The following is a 20,418-nucleotide window of genomic DNA, read 5'->3' as shown; positions in this document are numbered from 1 at the left end:
TGGGGAATCAGTAGCGCTTTTATAGATGCGTAGTTATTTATTGGAATACCGCATCTGTTTGTTTTTAACCTCTCTGCTTTATATATAGGTGATTAAATTAGGCTCCCAAGGGGTTCTACCTGTTTGTCCTCCTGCAGTCATCTGTGCCACTATGCTCTGGTGTGATCTCAAAGACCTTCCACATGGATGGGCAAAATGGCTGCTATCATAGGCTCCGGCCGCTCATGCTAGTCTTTCTGCAAGAATCCGGGTTATCCCCACACAAGATTAGCGCCTCAGAACTGCTCCAATGTTTAGGGCATACTGTCACCTTCGCTACTTTGAAACGGCTGTAGAACCGTAGCTTAACTGTCTTTTACTAGCTGCTTGCACGGAGCGGTTAACTTATGCGACCGTCTCCATGTTCCTCCAGGCTCCGCCCCCATGTTATTTTAAAGGGATATGAAACAAAAAAAAAATTTGTGATTCAGACAGAACATAACATTTAAAAAAGTTTTCAATTTACTTTAGATCAAATTTGCTTCGTTCCCATGATATTCTGTGTTAGAGATACCTAGATAGGCATCTGGAGCACTTCATGGCAGGAACTAGTGCTACTATGTAGTGCTCTTGCAAAACTGCTGCCATATACTTTGCCCTTAATTTCCATAAGCAACACTACTTCTCTACTCTTATCTCTAATCTTTCTTCAAACCCAAAACGTTTGTTCTCCACTTTCAATACTCTTCTCCGCCCTCCCCCACCTCCTAATACAACTTCTCTGTCAGCTCAAGACTTTGCCAACCACTTCAATAACAAAATCAACTCCATCAGAAATTAAATCAGCTCTCAACATAATTCCATTCTCTCACCCCCTCAAATGCTCTCAATCAACCACAACCCACATAACCTTAAACTTAGCTCATTCTCCCCTGTTACTGAGGAAGAAGTTTTGGCACTTATACTGCGCTCTCACCTCACTACCTGTCCCCTTGACCCTTTCCCCTCACAGCTACTCCCCTCCCTCCCTGCCACCCTTACCCCTATACTCACATACACTTTCAACCTCTCCTTCAGCACATGTATATTTCCCTCATCGCTGAAACATGCACTGGTCACACCTATCCTCAAAAAACCTTCCCTTGATCCTACCTTCCCATCCAACTACCGCCCTATTTCCCTCCTCCCTCTTGCATCAAAGCTTCTCGAAAAACTAGCTTATGCACGCCTATCCCATTTCCTTACATTAAACTCCCTACTTGACCCATTGCAATCTGGATTTCGTCCCCATCACTCCACAGAAACAGCAATTGTTAAGGTTACCAACAACCTACTTACAGCAAAATCAAAAGGCCACTTCTCTCTGCTTATTCTCCTTGATCTGTCCGCAGCCTTTGACACTGTTGACCACCCTCTCTTGCTCCAAACCCTCCAATCCTTCGGCATATGTGACACAGCCCTCTCGTGGCTCTCTTCCTACCTGTCAAACCGTACCTTTAGTGTAGCCTTCTCTGGGGCCTCTACTGCCCCGTCACCACTTTCTGTCGGAGTACCGCAAGGCTCTGTCCTCGGTCCCCTTCTCTTCTCAATCTAAACGTCATCACTAGGTTCCCTAATAAAGTCCCATGGTTTACAATATCATTTGTATGCCGACGACACCCAAATCTACTTCTCTGCACCAGACCTTTCTCCTTCCTTGCTAACCCATGTCACTGTCTTTCTCACATCTCCAACTGGAAGTCCTCTCACTACCTCAAGCTAAATCTCTTCAAAACTGAGCTCCTTATTTTCCCCCCTTCTTCAAAACTCTCCACCCCCAATCTCTATATAACTGTCGACAACTCCATCATTACCCCTACCCCGCATGCCCGATGTCTCGGGGTCACATTTGACTCAGATCTTTCTTTCACTCCTCACATTCAGTCTTTGGCTAAAGCCTGCCGCTTCCACCTTAAAAACATCTCTAAAATTAGACACTTCCTTACACAAGACACAACTAAGATTTTAATCCACTCTCTCATCCTCTCCCGCCTCAATTACTCCAACTCTGTCCTCTCTGGTCTCCCCACCTACCGCCTAGCTCCTTTACAATCCTTAATGAATGCCTCTGCCAGACTCATCTTCCTTACAAGTCGCTCTTCATCTGCTGTACCTCTCTGCCAATCTCTTCACTGGCTTCCTCTTGCCTCTAGGATCAAACACAAAATTCTCACTCAGACATACAAACCCCTCAACTGCACTGCTCCCCCCTATATCTCAGATCTGGTCTCCAGATACTCTCCCTCCCGTCCCCTTTGCTCTGCTCACGACCTCCTACTCTCCTCCTCCTCGTCATCTCATCACACTCCCGTTTCGCTCCACAAGACTCTCTTCTAGTTTTATAAGCTTCAAGTGCTCCCTAAAGACTCTACTGTTCAGGGATGCATACAACCTACGCTAACCTTTCTTTATACTAGTTCCTCTCCTCCATTGCTATCCCCTGAACCACACCCTAGCATGTAAGCTTAAGAGTCCAGCTGTTTGTTGATCACCTTCTCAAGAGCTGACTACAACAGTGCAACTCTTGGCAGGGCCCTCTACCCATTTGATCCCTATAACTGTTTTTTGTACTCCACCTTTGTTAATAGCACTGCGGAATCTGTTGGCGCTCTACAAATAACCGATAATAATATAGTGCTCCAGAAATGGTCCGGCTCCTAAGCATAGTCCCTGCTTTTCAACAAAAGTTACCAAGAGAACGAAGAGTAATTGCTAATAGAAGTAAATTAGAAAGTTGTTTAAAATCACATGCTGTATCTGCATCATGAAGAACATTTTTTGGGTTTCAAGTCCCTTTAAATACTGATCTGATTGGTATGATTGTGAACATAAATTCACCTGCACCTGTCACACTTGTTTAGTTTTTAACCATATAGTATTAGTGTAAAAGGGACATACGTGTTGGAACATTCTGTTGATGCACTTGTGCTTATGCTGATGTCTCGTTGCTACACACTTGCTTCTGGGTATTGAGTCACTGGCTGGTTTCCACTATGGCGTAGTAGTGCATTGCTGCTCTGGAGCTGCCTTTTAACTGTTTTTAACACATTTTCAAGGATTAAACAAAAAAAGAGCATTTCCTTTATTGAACTTTTATGTCCTTTTACGGAGACTTGAATGTCATTTTGTTTTTACTAAAATGAGATAAAGGGACTTGACACTTACGTTATAGGATTGTATTAAGCCAATATAAAATGCTCTGCTTTATATTTTATTTTTGTATTTTAGGCTTGTCTGAGCAAAGTTTTTGGTCTTTTTATTTTGGTTTCTATTTTGGAAGTATTGTTAACTATTGTAACAGAAAAATATATTGCAAGCTTCCTTTTTATATCTAACTCACAGATCATATATTTTAGAAATAATAATTTGTGCCAAAGCATGTAACAATTTTATTATGGGTTTGAACCAAGGGAAATTGATAGCTGAGCATAAATAAAGTAAATCAGTGTCACGCCTTTGGCTTGCGCAGTACAGTTTCTGTGTAACATATGTACTTTTGTCCATATTCACTCATCAATTACTTATTCACAGAATATCAAATAACATCTGTGTATAACAAATTCTAGAGCATTGGAGGTTAAAGCCTAGAATTGCATTTATGATTCTTCTCATTTATTTAGACTGATTTCTGCTGTTGCTGAGCACAAGCGTGCAGTAAGGCCAGCACGGAATGTCCAGGCCTCTGGAAACCCACTGAAAATGCTCGCAGCTAGGGATGACCTCCTGCAGGAGTACACCGAGACCAGGCTCAATGTCGCTTTCATGGAGTCAAAGCGAATGAAAGTAGAGAAAAGTAAGTCTGTGGTATCGTCGCACTCACAGCGGCACTTTAGGCCTGATATCCTTTTGCACAAGGCCATGAGATATTGCACCTCACAGTGGAACCAAAGTATTTCACCCAATCACACGATTTCATGAGCTTTAACTTAATGTATAAAACATAATTATGTTTGCCAGCTATTAATGTATAATATACTCAACAGCTTTATTTAATGATTCAGATAGGGCAAACTATTTTAAACAACTTTCCGATTTAGGGCTAGATTACAAGTGGAGTGCTAATTTATTGCGCTTCTGTAAATTGGCAAATTCGCCCGCCATTACAAGTGGCTGGTTAATGCTACCGCAAGCTCACGGTTGCAATTAGCGCTCCAAAAATTAACCAGAGATCAGAACTCCTGGTTTAATTTTTTAAATATCCCCCAATTTTCCCCAAAATAAAGTTTATTTTGCTTTTTTTTTTTAAATAAAAAATTAGCATCCTTTTTTTTTATTTTTGTTAAAAAAAAAAAAAAAAAAAAAAACCCTGCACAAAGCAGTTTTATGGGGCTAAGGTTGGGGGGTGTGGGGCACTGAAAAGTGCCTTTACATTGTAGTCTATGGGGATCTGTGTACTCCCTGAATAAGCACATACATATATTATTTACAGAGATCAAAAGTTGTTTTTATTTTTTTTCACTAGAAAAAGAAGGAAATAGTAATATGTTTTGAAATATCCTATAGGGGTGACAGAGAAAATGTGACTTTCTAATGCCTTTAATATTGTCTTTGCAAAAATGGTGCTGGTTAGCAAGGATACATTAAACAATTTACTTGTAATTAAGGTATAATTAAAGTACTTTCTCACCTATAAACTATGGTTTATAAAGATAGTCTATATACAAATATTTGTATAGATACTGGTCTAATTGTTATATTGAAGCTTCAAAGAACAGAAGCAAATCTAAAGGTCAATCAAACCCATCTCATATGGCAGTGATCCCTTAAAGGGACATGAAACACAAAATGTTCTTTTATGATTCAGGTAAAGAATACAATTTTATAACAAGTTTCCATTTTACTTCTATTAATTTTGCTTTCTTCTCATGTTGTTCTTTGTTGAAGAGATGTCTAGAAAGGTATCGTACATATTGTCTGAAGCACTACATGACAGGAAACAGTGCTGCCATCTAGTGCTCTTGATAATGTATACCATTGTTGCAGAATTGCTGCCATCTAGTGCTGCAGACGTGCACTCTCCTGAGCTTACTTACCTGCTTTTTAACAAAGGATAGCAAGAAAACGAATACATTTGATAATAGAAGTAAATTGGAGAGCTGTTTAAAATTGTATGTTTAATCTGAATCATGATTGAGAAATGTTGGGTTTTATGTCCCTTTAAAAATATCCATGTTTGAAGGTTATGTCATCTTAAAGTGAAAGTAAAGTTTCAACTATCCCTATACACCATCAATTTACTCACAGTTAAAACATTATAATCGCTAACTTCTTTTCTGAAAAAGTATATATATTTATATAATAAAGATCTTTAAAATCACCCTACTGTGCCGTTCTTCACTCCTCCCATCAGCCATTTCCTTATTTCATAATGAATGACGTATAGAGCGGTCCCACACGCTCTATACGTATCTCCAAAGCGTGTTCATGAGCACACAAGGAACAACGCATGCGCATAGCGTTGTATAACTATAGAGGCAGGTATGAGGAAAAAATACATTATAAGCTTTATTCTAGTATTAGTGAATTTTGTACATGCGGTAATCCACTTGCAAAGCACTTGCGGCAGTCTTATACTATAATACAAAACGTTTTGCAATGCGCATGCGCGAAACGGGCGCGCACTTTTCCTACACGCATTCCTAAACGCATGCGCAGAGGATACAGGAGGAGGATGACGTAGATCTCAGGGATCCTAAACGCATGCGCAGAGGATACAGGAGGATACAGGAGGCGAATGACGTAGATCTCTGGACACCTAACGGCCAGAATTTCAATTGGATGATGAAAAAACGTGGCATTGCAAGAAAAAAAAAAAAAAAAAAGGGTTGATTTTATGGATAGCCAAAATGTAAGTATAACGATATAAATCTCAGTTTATATTTAATTTTTAAAAAAATGATGAATTAAAGTACCATTCATTTAGGTTAACAAGCAAAACTACACAATGACATACAGTTAACTTTACCTTCACTTTAAGGATTCAAATGCTTGTATAGCTGTGTCATGTGATCACATTTAAGCAATGATATTATTGGTTTGTGACATTGTTATATAATGTACTATTACATTTATCATACTATAAAGGTGCAGAGTAGAACATGGAAAATACCATTAGGCCTATAATGCCAGACTAGTGCCATAACCATGGCAACACTGAGCAGGTCATTGATCTCTAGGATGTGACTAAGCTTTACTGCTTTAAGATTAGTGCTAGGCCCTTTACACACACACAGCCCTCATACTGTTAAACAGCAATGAAACCCAAACCTTTTGTGATTCAGACATAGCATACAATTTAAAAAAAAGTTTCCTTTCGCTTTGTTGCCATGATATTCTGTGTTGAAGAGATATCTAGGTAGTTGTCTGTAGTAGTGCGTATGGCAGGAAATAGTGCTGCCCTCTAGTGTTCTTGCAAATGGATAACACTGCCATATAGTTTTCTAGACACACGCACGCTCCTGAGAATATATCCCTGCTTCAAGAGAGCAAAGAAAATGTAAAACTAGGAAGTACATTAGAAAGTTATTAAATTGCATGCTCTATCTGAATAATAAAGAAAGAAATGGGTTTCATTTCCCTTTTTAATGTAGCTGCCTCACAATAAAGTAATAACAGCAGACCCAATATAGAACTATAGTAACATGCTAAGAGCACACACATAGCATGTAAATGGGTTTTGGATAGGCTGACCATATTGCCGCTTTAAGAAGGAACACACATGAAAAATACATATGTCAGGGTTCTTATAAAAACATATGTGTCCCTTTTTAAAGCGGCAATATGGTCAGCCTAGTTTTGGAACATGTTAAATTGGTTTCCAATAGAGGTGCTTGTTGGATGAATTTACCTGGTCACATTAGCTTTTTACACAATTGCGAGAGAAGATTTGCTAGAAGGGACATAAACCACTAAATAAATGTAAACCGAGAATATGCTGATGTATTTGTTTTTTTTAAAGTGCACTAGTTTAAATATTTAAGAAATCGGTGCCTAGTTTTAGTCCCCATAAAGTACTGGGGGGTTTAATGTGCAGATTTTTAAATCTGGTTCTCAAATACATTTTCTGATTTTTATCCCAACTAGCACTTCTGAAAACTCTCATCTGAGCACAAACAGTACAGAAGAGTTTGTTTACATAAATGCTGAAATGGCATATTCTGCTTTATTAAATCTGACTGTACCTTTTCCTAACGTGGTTTTTTTTTGTTTGTTTTTAGTGTCTAAAAACTCAAACTTCTCAGAAGTGGCGCTTGCAGGACTGGCAAGTAAAGAGAACTTCAGCAGCGTCAGTTTGCGAAGCGTAAACCTTACAGAACAGCACTCCAACAACAGTGCAGTGCCTTATAAGAAGCTTATGCTAATACAGATTAAAGGTAATGATGTCTGCAGGGGTCTGAGCTGAATCACGCAGAGATCGTCCTCTCCTGACTTTGCTCAGTCTAAATAAAGACATCATAAAAAATATGTATGAATTTATTTTGGATAGTTTTAAGGCATAGATTATTTTATATATAATAGATATAGGTTAAAAATCCAGGTTGTATGGTGCTAAGACATAGTGATGGTAAACTCTCCTTTTTAAAATAAGATACGAAATGTTAGTGATATTTTAGTTTAATTTATCAATTTTAACGAAGATGCACTTTAACTTTTTAATATAGATATAAAATTCAAATACCGCACACTCCACTGCCCACTTCAAAAGTCAATGTTTCTGGGAGCTAACAGTTTAAATTGTTGTCCAATCAGCACTTTACCCATATGGCACTTTTGTGGAAGCTAGAGTGCTGATTGGACAAAAATTCAAACTGCTCACAGGAAAGTTGGCTTTTGCAGAGTGCGAGGTATTTGAGTTTAATATCTATATTAAAAAGTAAATTTATAGCGCATCTTCATTACAACTGGTGAATTAAACTCCATCTAAAATATCACTAACATTCCAGATCTGTTTTTTAAAAAAAAATTACCATCACATTAAAGTCATTTTGTTTCAGGATTTCATTTGTAGATGCCAAGACATGTAAAGGTGTAAAAACAAAATACTCTAATTTGCTTGAGCAATTGATTATTGCATGGTTGCTAGCATATTACTTTGTTTTAATGTCTGCAAAGGCTAGCTGAACACATCCGATGAGCCAATGACGAGAAGAATGTGCATAGTCACCATCTAGCTCCCCAGTAGTGTATTGCTGCTCCTATACTTTTCAACAAAAGATACCAGGGGGTGCAAAGTAAATTAGATAAAACTAAATTTTAAAGTTTCTTATCTGAAACCTGTTTCATTTTGAGTTTCACTTCCTATTTGTTCTTTTATTGATATGTCTCTGTAATTTAAGATATTATTATTTAGGAAATTGTCTAAAAAACACTGAAGTAATTAAAACAAATTAACTTAAAATGTTCAAAATATTCTATAATTTTAATTGTGTTCTGGAAAAATTAATACTTGAGTGATTTATGGCAGTGTATACTATATGTTAAAATGTTTGAACTTTGAGATAGTATTATAAAATATAATATTATATTTATATTATATATTTGAGACATTTCAGTAAATGTAGACAAATAAAGCACTCACTGGGCTTTAGTAACAAAAATAAAAATAAAACATATTTATTCCGTACAATCTCCATCATAAGGTTTCGGTGTCTGCTGACACCTTTTTTTAAAAAAAATGTTCCATCAGTATGAACAGCGGCGTGTTCATCAATACCCAACTCACTTTTTTATAGCATTGTTGGTAACCAATGTATGCGTCAGCAATCGGTCACTTGTCCACATGTCACCATGACACCGCCCATACCAATTGCAACATCACAATACCATGTGATCACCAAATGTCAAAACAAAGCAACATGTGAACGCATGATAGATTATATTCCCTACAGAAGTAAAGATAAAAATACCATGTATAATTATTATAAACACTCAAGAAAACCTTCACATATTAATACATCCTTAATTTATGCAGTACCATAATTCCAACCTTGATCACAATACCCTTATGACACCTGTAGAACGGTATTTGTGAAATTTGATGTATATTTGATTTAAGCATGAGGCATAGATGAATAATTATTTATTTTTGATCCTGAAAGTCCAGCACTTTTTTACCTTTTATAGATGTGCACACTGTAAAACTTACTGTACTGACCTTATCCATCACTACAGTGTGAAATAACAGATTCACGATACAGCTGAATATTCTATGAATTATTTCTTTCTATTGACAAGGTGAGTCCACGGATCATCTCTAATTATTATTGGGACTATCACTCCTGGCCAGCAGGAGGAGGCTAAGAGCACTACAGCAAAGCTGTGAAATATCACCTCCCTTCCCTCCAACCCCAGTTATTCTTTTTGCCTACGTTAAGAGGTTAGTTTGATATGCCCACGATGGGCGGAGCTGTCTGAGGCGGCAGAGAGTCTTTTGCGCGCTTTTCTTTCTCACTTCCTGTGATGCGGAGGGGAGACTTACTTTATTGCGGCTCTGCAGTTTTCAGTGAAACGGTCGCTGGCTTCCGGTGGGAGCAGCTCTGGGTTGAGTCTGGATTTCATCTAGCTATTGTCTCCGGCAACCAGCGGGGCAGGTTGGCACCTCAGCAGAGCTAAGCTGAAGTGTAGAGGCTGTCTGGGGTGCTATAGAACAACTGTTTCTTTGCACTAAAAAATAGTTATTTTTAAAATTTAAAGGTACAGTAAAAATATTTTTTTTGCATTCATTTTAAATTAAAATATAAGTATTTTATTTCTTATTTGCTCAAATATTGGGTAAAGATGGATCAAGAGGCCCTCCAAAATGTTACTTGTACTTTGTGTTTTGATGCTAATGTGGAACCACCAATCCCTTTTTGATCCTCATGTATTGAGGGAACATTGCATTACAGGGATAGACTTTTTGATCCTGAGCCATCATTGTCTAAGGCGGATGCTGTTCAGGGGTCTCCTGTTAAATATATGCCGCAGCTTTCTTCTCAAGTGTCCCAAACTTTATCGTTCACACATGCAGTGCCCTGCATTTCCTCTCACACTCCGGTTGGAGTTACGTTGCATGACATTGCTAACCACATATCTTCTGCGGTAACTGATGTGCTGAATGCTTTTCCCATGCTGCAGGGAAAGCGCAAGAGGAGATTTAAGGAATCAGGGAGTAAGGTTTCTGACAGTCGTGGCTATTCCGAATGTTCCTTCCCAGAAGTCTGAGGAAGAAACATCGGTGGCGTCTGAGGGTGAAATCTCAGACTCGGACAGTGTAATTCCTTCTTCTGATGCAGAAGTCGTATCTTTCAGATTCAAGCTGGAACACCTTTGTTTGTTACTTAAGGAGGTTTTGGCTACCTTGGACGACTCAGACACTACTGTCGTAGTCAATCCTAAGAAATCTAGTAAGCTAAACAAGTACTTTGATGTACCTTCCATGGTGGAGGTTTTCCCTGTACCAGACCGAGCTACAGAGATTATTGCTAGGGAATGGGAGAGACCAGGGATCCCCTTTTCTCCATCCCCAATTTTTAAGAAAATGTTTCCAATAGCTGACTCCATGAAGGATTCTTGGCAGATGGTTCCCAAGGTGAAAGGGGCGATTTCCACTTTGGCCAAGAGAACTACTATTCCCATAGATGATAGCTGTTCCTTTAAATATCCTATGGATAAGAAGTTTAATGGCTTAATTAAAAAGATGTATGTACACCAGGGTTTACAATGGCCTTGAAGAGATCCAAGATAGGATCAAGACTCTTAAGTTGGCCAATTCATTTATTACAGATGCTTCCCTACAGGTTATTAAGCTGGGAGCAAAGATTTCTGGTACTGGCCCGCAGAGCCTTATGGTTGAAATCTTGGGCTGCGGATGTATCGAAGTCTAAGCTGTTGGCGATCCCCTACAAGGGTAAGACCTTGTTTGGGCCGGGCTTGGCGGAAATTATTTAAGACATTACGGGAGGAAAGGGTAATTTCCTCCTCCAGGATAAGAGGAATAAGCAGAAAGGACGTCATAGTAATTTTCGGTCCTTTCGAAACTTCAAAGGTAAGCCTTCCTCTCCCTCTGCCAAACAGGACCAGTCCAAACCTTCCTGGAGGACCAACCAGTCTTGGAACAAGGGGAAGCAATCTAAGTAGCCCGTTAATGATTCAAAGTCAGCATGAAGGGTTTGCCCCCGATCCGGATCTTGTGGGGGGCAGACTTTCCTTCTTCGCTCAGGCCTGGGTTCGGGATGTCCCGGATCCCTGGGCAGTGGATATCGTGTCCCAGGGATACAAACTAGAGTTCAAGACCTTTCCTCCCAGGGGCAGGTTTCTGCTCTCAAGATTATCTGTAGACCAGATAAAGAGAGGCGTTCTTAAACTGTGTCTGGGACCTCTCTGTCCTGGGAGTGATGGTTCCTGTTCCAATGCAGAAGCAGGGTCTAGGTTTTTACTCCAATCTGTTTGTGGTTCCCAAGAAAGAGGGAAATTTCAGACCAATTCTAGACTTCAAGAGTCTACCCAAGTTCCTCAGAGTTCCTTCCTTCAAGATGGAAACTATTTGTTACGTTCTTCCCTTGGTTCAAGAGGGTCAATTCATGACAACAGTAGATTTAAAGGATGCGTACCTGCATGTTCCCATCCACAGGGATCATCACAAGTTTCTGAGGTTCCCATTTCTAGACAAACATTACCAGTTTGTGGCTCTTCCATTCGGCCTTGCCACAGCTCCCAGAATTTTTTCAAAGGTCCTGGGATCCCTGTTGGCGATGCTCTGGTTACAGGGCATTGCAGTGGCGCCATCCTTCCAACAAGCAAACTCCCACACAGAGATGTTATCTTTTCTGCGGTCTCACGGATGGAAAGTGAAGTTGGGAAAGAGTTCCTTGCTTCCAGCTACAAGGGTAGTGTTCCTGGGAACCATAATAGATTCCTAGATCCTCGACTCTTGACTGGCCCTTCAGTCCTCTCCTCGGCCGTCAGGGGCTCAATGTATGGAGGTGATCGATCTGATGGTAGCTGCCATGGACATCATTCCGTTTGCCCAGTTCCATCTCAGACCTTTGCAATTATGCATGCTCAGGTAATGGAACAGGGATTATGCGAGTCTGTCTCTGCGAATTCTTCTGGATCATGCAACAAGAGACTCTCTTCCTTGGTGGTTGTCTCAGGATCATCTCTCCCAGGAAACTGCTTTCTCAGACCCACCTGTGTGATTGTGACAACTGACGCCAGCCTGCTGGGATGGAGTGCAGTCTGGGGCTCACTAAAGGCTCAGGGGACATGAACTCGGGAGGAGTCTGTTCTTCCCATAAACATCCTAGAGCTGAGGGCAATCTTCAATGCTCTTCTAGCCTGGCCTTAGCTTCAGCCGGGTTTATCAGGTTCCAGTCGGACAACATAACTTCAGTGGCTTACATCAATCATCAGGGAGGAACTCTTAGTTCCTTGGCCATGACAGAGGTAGCCAAAATTATTCAGTGGGCGGAGACCCACGACTGCTGTCTATCTGCGATCCACATTCCAGGAGTGGACAATTGGGAACGGATTTTCTGAGCAGACAGACCTTTGACCCGGGGGAGTGGGAACTTCATCTGGAGGTGTTTTACAACTTGATTCTCAAATGGGGACAGCCGGAGCTGGATCTCATGGTATCTCGACAGATTGCCAAGCTCCCGAGATGCGGGTCGCGGTCAAGGGATCCTCAGGCTGTACTGATAGATGCTCTGACGGTTCCTTGGAATTTCAGTCTAGCATACCCATTTCCCCTGTTCGCTCTCCTTCCACAGGTCATTGCTCGAATCAAACAGGAGAGGGCGTCGGTGATCCTCATTGCACCGGTATGGCCTCGCAGGATCTGGTATGTGGACCTAGTGAAGATTTCTTCTCTTCCACCTTGGAGACTTCCACTGAGGAAGGACCTTCTACTTCAAGGGCCCTTTCTTCATCCAAATCTCGTTTCTCTGAAGCTGACTGCTGCGTGGGTTTTCGATGTTGTTTATTGAGACCTTGATTCAGGCTTGTAAACCTGTAACTAGAAAGATTTACCATAAGATATGGCATAAATATATGTATTAGTGTGAATCCAGAGGCTACTCTTGGAGTAGAGTTCGAATTCCTAGAATCCTGTCTTTTCTCCAAGACGGTCTGGAGAAGGGTTTTTCTGTAAGTACTTTGAAGGGTCAAATATCTGCCTTGTCTATTTTGTTGCATAGACGGAAGTACCAGATGCGCAATATTTCTGTCAGGCCTTGGTCAGAATCAGGCCTGTGTTAAAACCTGTTACTCTTCCCTGGAGTCTTCACCTTGTTAAAGTTCTGCAGCAGTCTCCGTTTGAGCCTATGCATTCCTTAGATATTAAGATATTATCTTGGAAAGTTTTGTTTCTCGTTGCAATTTCTTCTGCTCGTAGAGTCTGAGCTCTCGGCATTGCAGTGTGAATCCCCTTACCTTATTTTTCATTCGGATAAGGTAGTTCTGCGTACTAAGTTAGGGTTCCTCCCTAAAGTGGTTTTGAATAGGAACATTAATCATGAAATTGTTGTTCCTCCTTTGTGTCCTAACCCTTCTTCTCACAAAGAGCGTCTGCTGCACAACCTAGATGTGGTGCGTGCGTTGAAATACTATCTACAGGCGACTAAGAATTTTTACCAGTCTTCTGCTTTGTTTGTTGTTTTCTCTGGGAAACGCAAGGGTCAGAAAGCTTTGACTACTTCTCTTTCTTTGTGGCTGAGAAGTATAATTCGTTTGGCTCATTCCACGAGGGCTGTTTCCTATTCCTGGGTATTCAAAAATGAAGCTTCTGCGGAACAGATTTGCAAGGCTGCAACTTGGTCCCCTCTACACACTTATTCAAAATTCTATAAATTTGATACTTTTGCCTCGGCTGAGGCTTCTTTTGGGAGAAAGGTTCTTCAAGCAGTGGTGCCTTCTGTTTAGATACCCTGTCTTTTCCCTCCCTTATCATCTGTGTCCCCTAGCTTGGGTATTGATTCCTAATAGTAATTAGAGATGATCCGTGGACTCACCGTGTCATTAGAAAGAAAACAAAATTTATGCTTACCTGATAAAAAAAAAATTCTTGACACAATGAGTCCACGGCCCGCCCTGTTTATTTATTTATTTTTGTGTTGTAAACCTCAGGCACCTCTGCACCTTGTGTTGCTTCCTTTCTCTCTCTTTCCTTCGGTCGAATGACTGGGGTTGGAGGGAAGGGAGGCGATATTTGACAGCTTTGCTTTGGTGCTCTTTGCCGCCTCCTGCTGATCAGGAGTGATATTCCCAATAGTAATTAGAGGAGATCCGTGGACTCAGTGTCAAGAAAGAAAGAAATTTATCAGGTAAGCATACATTTTGTTTTTATCACATATGGACAGAGCCCTTAATAATTTTGTTTTACTTTGATCAATATTTAATAGTTGCACAGTCCAACACACTATTCCAAAACATCTGTTTTGGACTTTGTAAATCAGCAGATAGCCTATTCAAATTTTAAAGATAGACTCTGTTTTAGAACAGTATTATTTTTCTATTCTGTGAGAAGCACAGTAAACAAGAGGAAGCTATTTGAGTTTAGAGACCTATTGGGGCAATATGCTTGAATTAGAATGTTCCTAGTGTTTTAAGGCACATAAGTGGAAAAATAAAATGTTTTACAGCATTTTATGATTGCACTTTACCCCCTGAAATAGGTTAAACACATAGTTTAAGTCTGCTCCAGAGCAGCAGTGCACTCATGGGAACACATCTGATGAGCCAATGATAAGCAGCATATATGTGCAGCCATGTGTCTGTAAAAAATGCCTGCTCTGTCTGAGCCATTAATGTGTAATTTTGACTTTTATGTCCCTTTAAATCTCTATCCCACTTGGGGAGCAGCAATACATCACTGGCCATGTCTTGCACAGGAATATCGATCAGGAGTGACATGTAGCCTTTAATCACCGGCCATATCCTGCTCAGGTCCAGATCAGCAAGTTCAACTGCATATTCCCTTTTGTTGTGGTTTAATACACAGTTGCTAAGAGATACTTAATAATAATAATACCTAATAATAATACCTAATAATAATAGTAATAATAAAAACAATCTAATGAATTCAAGTATTTTCTTTTTGCTATAACGTCGTTTTGCTTTATGAATGTTCCACAAAAACATTTTTTGAGGCACATAGTAATTTTTGAAGTGTATAACAGTCACAGAGCACAAACACATAGAGGCATATTTATCAAAGGTATGTCGGACCTGATCAGACAGTGCGGATCAGGTCCGACATACCTCGCTAAATGCGGAGAGCAATACTCTCTCTGTATTCAGCATTGCACCAGCAGCTCTTGTGAGCAGCGGTCCAAGCTCCAATCGGAGCTTGATAGATATGCCCCTTAGTGTATACCTATGCCGATTATATGTAAAATCACTTCAATTTGTGCATAAAGGATTTAAAAATACATATACTACAATGTCTCTAAATTAATTTAGTACAACTTTTTGTTTTCTGGTTCTTTGAAAGATTTGGACAGCAAATTAAGCAGATATTCTGCTTATATACCTTTAAGGAGACCACTCTGTTATTTTGACAAAATACTCAACTATAGGGATGGGTGAACGTGCTAAATTCGCTTGGTAGAACGAATAGTCCTGTGAATCAAATTTTAAGAAGGAAAATACAGTAAAATTCTGTAATCAAATGTAATTTTTTGAATATTTATAATAATATTGAGAGTCCAATTTTTAAAATTAATTTTGAATGTAATATTCAATCTTAGAAATACTATTCAAACTTTTTCAATGTCATGCGGTAGCGAATTTAGTAACATGATGCATAATAGATACAAATATGTTGATTTCATTTTTTCTATTTTTAATATTGCATTATGTGAATACTCATTTAAAAAGAGCGCATGAAATACCTTTACGGATAAATTGATTTGAATTTTTCAAATTTGAATATTGCATAATTCAAATCAAATTATTTAAAAATTCAAATTTGAATATTACATTTAAAGATAGCAAAATGTTCGCCCATTCCTACTCAACTAGCACGTTCATATATTTTTCTTTAAAAGTGAATACATCTATTCCATGTGTGTTAGAACCAGGTTAAGTAAAGTTTTTATATCTGCAGCAGAGTGTAGACCCTAGTGCACTATATTTGCTCGATTGGATACAGATGAACTGAACAGACACTGGTATAAATAATAGTTTAAAAGTGTAGCGCTGCAGTACTTTGCATAGCAATATGTTGCAGTGCTCTTACAGCCAATAAGTTAAGATATGGACAAAGGTGTATTTGTTGTGCACTTTGACAGTGTGATATTGCAATGAAGTATTCAGAATGAGATCTTAATATTACTGTTAGAGACGATCAAAGGATAATGTCTTTATTTCAATAATTACATTAAGCTATTTGTGTTTAGGCCGCAGACATGTTCAGTCAAGATTGGTTGAGCCAAGAGCTTCATCCTTAAACAGCGGGGACTGTTTCCTATTGATCTCTCCACATTCCTGCTTCCTGTGGGTTGGAGAATTTGCAAACGTCATTGAAAAAGCCAAGGTCTGTGTACTGAAATGTTGACATCTGTAGGGCCCACATGTTTGAGTGATATTTCCTGCTAGCTGTATGCTTTAATCCAGGAAATGCAGTGTGATGTATGCAGTTTAGGGTGACACTTTGGTCTATTGGAAGTTTGTTGCAGTTCAGATAGATAACTGTGAGGTTAAATTTAGGTTATACACTTTGTTTTAGATAAAGCTAATCTCTCTGTCGTGACAGGAAGTCCCTGTCAGTTGGCAAATGTTAAAAACCTGTCTGGACCAGCTTTTATAGTCATCAAAATTATGGTTTTTGTTTGTTTTTAACACGGCTTAATAAACATTTTCTTTTGTATTTGCTAAAGAATGTGATAAACATCTTACAGAAATATATAAATTTAAACAAATTATATATTATTATACAAATATACACATTTGAACAAAAAAGAAAAAAAATTATGTAACTACACAGAAAAAAATAAAACACATTTTAGAGAATTCATTGTTTGGTCACAGTTAACATCCATTAAAACGTTTGGGTTGTTGTTTTAGGCTTCTGAAATGGCATCAATTATTCAGACAAAGAGGGAAATTGGATGTAGAGCGTCTTACATACAAACAATCGAGGAGGGAATAAATACTCACACACATGGGTCTCGAGAATTCTGGAATCTCCTAAGTGGTCAGATGGAATATCAAGGTAATCTCATATACAGTTTTAACAATTCTAAGAAGTGAAGATTCAAGAACAGCAAGTCTCCAAAAATAGCCTGCAGTTTGGTAGAAAATAACTATTTTATTTTCAAGGGACATTTTGTTTTATGAAAACATTGTTCTATGTTAAAGGGACAGTCTACACAAAAATTGTTACTGTTTAAAAAGATGGATAACGCTTTTACTACCCATTCCCCAGCGTTGCACAACCAACATTGTTAGATTAATATACTTTTTTTTTTTAAAATATTTTTATTGAGGTAATAAATTGGCATACATATACAAAATTGCAGCGGTATATAACATGAAACTGAATATGCTTATGACGCGATGCATTATATAGGTTACACAGGGATAGACAATACCTGTAGTCTCAGTTATACTAAGCAAAGCAGGGAACAAAGCACCTGCTGCAGAGATAGAGAAAAAAAAAAAGGAACAATAATTCAAGGAAATGCCAATACCAACATTAAACCTTCTTACCAATCTAAGAGGTCACTCTTGGACCCCATCACAAATAGTAATGAACATTTTTAACTGAAGGTTTACCCCCATGCTCAGAGGCCTCAGCCTTCAAACTTCAGAATTTTATTATATTTCCTGGTGTGTTTGTTAAGTATGGGGAAAATAAGATTTCTTTACAATCCAGTGTGTTTACCAGAGGAGCCTGGGGTGAACAATCCCAGCTGGAAACCTACCATAGGGGTCAGTTTATCAGCATAGGAGCTACATAAAGTTGTGAGGGAGAACAAGAGGAACAAGGAATATAGGTTACTGTTCCAAAGGTAATGGGTATTAGGCAGGGAAGCATGGAGGGCATGTACACATATGCATTGTTCTATACATACAAAACTAACGCTATAGCTAATAGAGAGATAGAATAATAGAATGCCTGGAAGAGACAAAAATATGAGTTATTGTATACTGTAAGTGAACCTATTTGTAAACCAATGGTGAAGTTACTTAAGAGGTGTTATTATTAAGGCCATTAGTGCCTGTATATGGGTCATGAGACAACTGCGCACCCCTAGATACACACAGGATCCCGCCATCCCGGCCGCAGACAACGAGACCCAGTGCGTGCCAATGGGAAATAGAATACTTATATGTGTCTCAGAGGACCAGAGTATAAGGTAACATTGGTCAATTTGTTGCTACAAGGTGAGGGAGATTAAATATATTTGAACTGCAAATATACATGAGAAACGGGTTAAACATCAACAATTACTTGTGTGAACAGGGTAATTTAGAGTCACAGCAGCAGCACTTTTACAATATACGACCTGTAATAAACATGGTAGATAAACATTCAGCCCCTATTACATCAACCTGCTGGATAGTGAGAGATAAATGTCTTCAATATGATGTTCCTAGGGTTTGATAACATCTCAGCCTGATAGATTCACAATCACTGTAGGAATTATGGACCGTAAAACATTGAAAATGTGGCTAATAGCCATATAGCAAAAACAGTATAGGCATATTTGCTTGCCCTGCATTTACATACAAACCCAGCAACTATTGATGTACAGGCCCACCATGAAAAATATCTGTGGTAAGCTGGACTAACAGTATTGGAAAAGTTATAATTAGTTAAAACAGTAGCAATAATAGTAATAACAACTTATAGGTCATGGTTAGGAGAATATGCCTAGTGAGAACAGCAAAACAAAATAAACAAGACTATGCAGTTCTGAGTACTGATACCTTGAGCAGTGTTTCTTAAAGGAGTCCATGCTAGATTACATGAGTCAATTTGGTAGGTGATGGAGGTATAAGACGAATGCTCAACACCTCTGCCCATGCATTTGTTAATGTCTAGCCTACCCCTATTTTAACACACACACTACTAGAACGTTGCCTGCGATTCTGAGGTAGGCTATCTGTTGAACTATGTAGAGCCATAACTAAAGTGTGAGCCGTATCGGGCATATGCCATACCCTTTGCAGCGCCTGCTGCGTGCTTTGTACCTCCTGAATAGCTGCCGGTGGGACAATCTAGAAGGGCCTTAGCTTCATGCAGGCCAATCTGTCCTGCGGCGCCTCGCGCACACCACGGGGGACAATAGCAGATTGGGCAGGAGCAGCGAGATCCGTCTCGACCGGCTTGTCAGGGTTCCCAACATCAAACGGCATAAACTTTTTTCTCTTTACAGCAGTGGCCATGGGAGGTAAGTCAAACTGTGATGTTGGTGAGAGGCACCTGTCCATAGTAGGCTCCAGATTAGGCAACACCGCACTCGCATCTTCAGTGTTGCTCAGTTGGATTAGGTCTCTGTCTCTCCTCCAAGCCGCATCCACTGCTCTCTCAAGCCGCACAAGGTGGCCATCCAGGATCTCAGCGATTAGCGCAAGCAGATTTGCTCCCCCAGACTCAATCTGGTGCGATAGTAGGTACAGCCCCGTTGATTGAATTAGAACAGTGACTGGTAGGTAGCACTTGTCGTATATACCTCTCTAGTCTAAGGGCTGTCACTAAATTCCACAGCACTGTTGCCTAACGACAGGCCCACAAGGGGTACCCGCCGGGGGGTCAGAAGAAATGAAGACAAACTTCAGTGTAGAATGGGAGCCCGGCTAGTTTGCAAACGTTCTGCAGCCACGAGGATGTAAGAAAAATGGCCTCCTCTTCTGTGTGCTCAAGGTGAAGCTCCGGTCCTGGGTCCAGGGAATAACACCAAGGGTTAAATTCGGCTTTCGCCCACTAGTAGCCAAGAGTTCAGGATATGCTTGAGAGGTTTCTTAGGATTCAATTCTTAAGTATACCAAGAGTAAAGCTGTTTATGGCATAACCAGGACCGGAGCAGTGAGATTGTGCGGCCATTCTCGGGCGCTCCAGACTCCGCCCCCAGATTAATATACTTTATAACATTTAAACCTCTAAATGTCTGCCTGTTTCAAGGCTCTTTAGACAGCCTCTTAATCACATGCTTTTGTATTTGCTTTTCACAACATGAGACTGATAGTTCATGTGGGCCATATAAATAACAATGTGTTCACACCTGGGAAGTTATTTAAGCGTTAACACAACACAGTACTAAATGCAAGTCAATAGATTTTAAATAGTCATGTGATCAGGGGGCTGTTAGAAGAGGCTTAGATACAAGGTAAAAAGTATATTGATATAACTGTGTTGGTTATGAAAAACTAGGGAGAGGGTAATAAAGGGATTATCTATCTTTAAAGGGACAG

At 39.6% G+C, this 20,418-nt stretch overlaps 1 protein-coding gene across 15 annotated transcripts in view; it reads left to right on the top strand.

Moving 5' to 3' along the window:
* The window catches only part of SVIL (supervillin), a 766,609-nt gene that overhangs the window by 653,134 nt on the left and 93,057 nt on the right, over window positions 1-20,418 (top strand). For all 15 annotated transcript variants that reach the window (XM_053713887.1, XM_053713886.1, XM_053713892.1 and 12 more), the window contains 4 exons: window positions 3,639-3,811; window positions 7,236-7,391; window positions 16,398-16,534; window positions 17,065-17,212. In XM_053713887.1, coding sequence (XP_053569862.1) covers window positions 3,639-3,811; window positions 7,236-7,391; window positions 16,398-16,534; window positions 17,065-17,212 — 614 coding nt within the window. The remainder of the gene's footprint in view (window positions 1-3,638; window positions 3,812-7,235; window positions 7,392-16,397; window positions 16,535-17,064; window positions 17,213-20,418) is intronic.

This window comes from Bombina bombina, chromosome 5, assembly GCF_027579735.1.
Source record: "Bombina bombina isolate aBomBom1 chromosome 5, aBomBom1.pri, whole genome shotgun sequence".
NCBI lineage: Eukaryota > Metazoa > Chordata > Amphibia > Anura > Bombinatoridae > Bombina > Bombina bombina.
The sequence above is the reverse complement of the archived record's forward strand: the minus strand, read 5'-3'. Positions and strand labels throughout refer to the sequence as shown.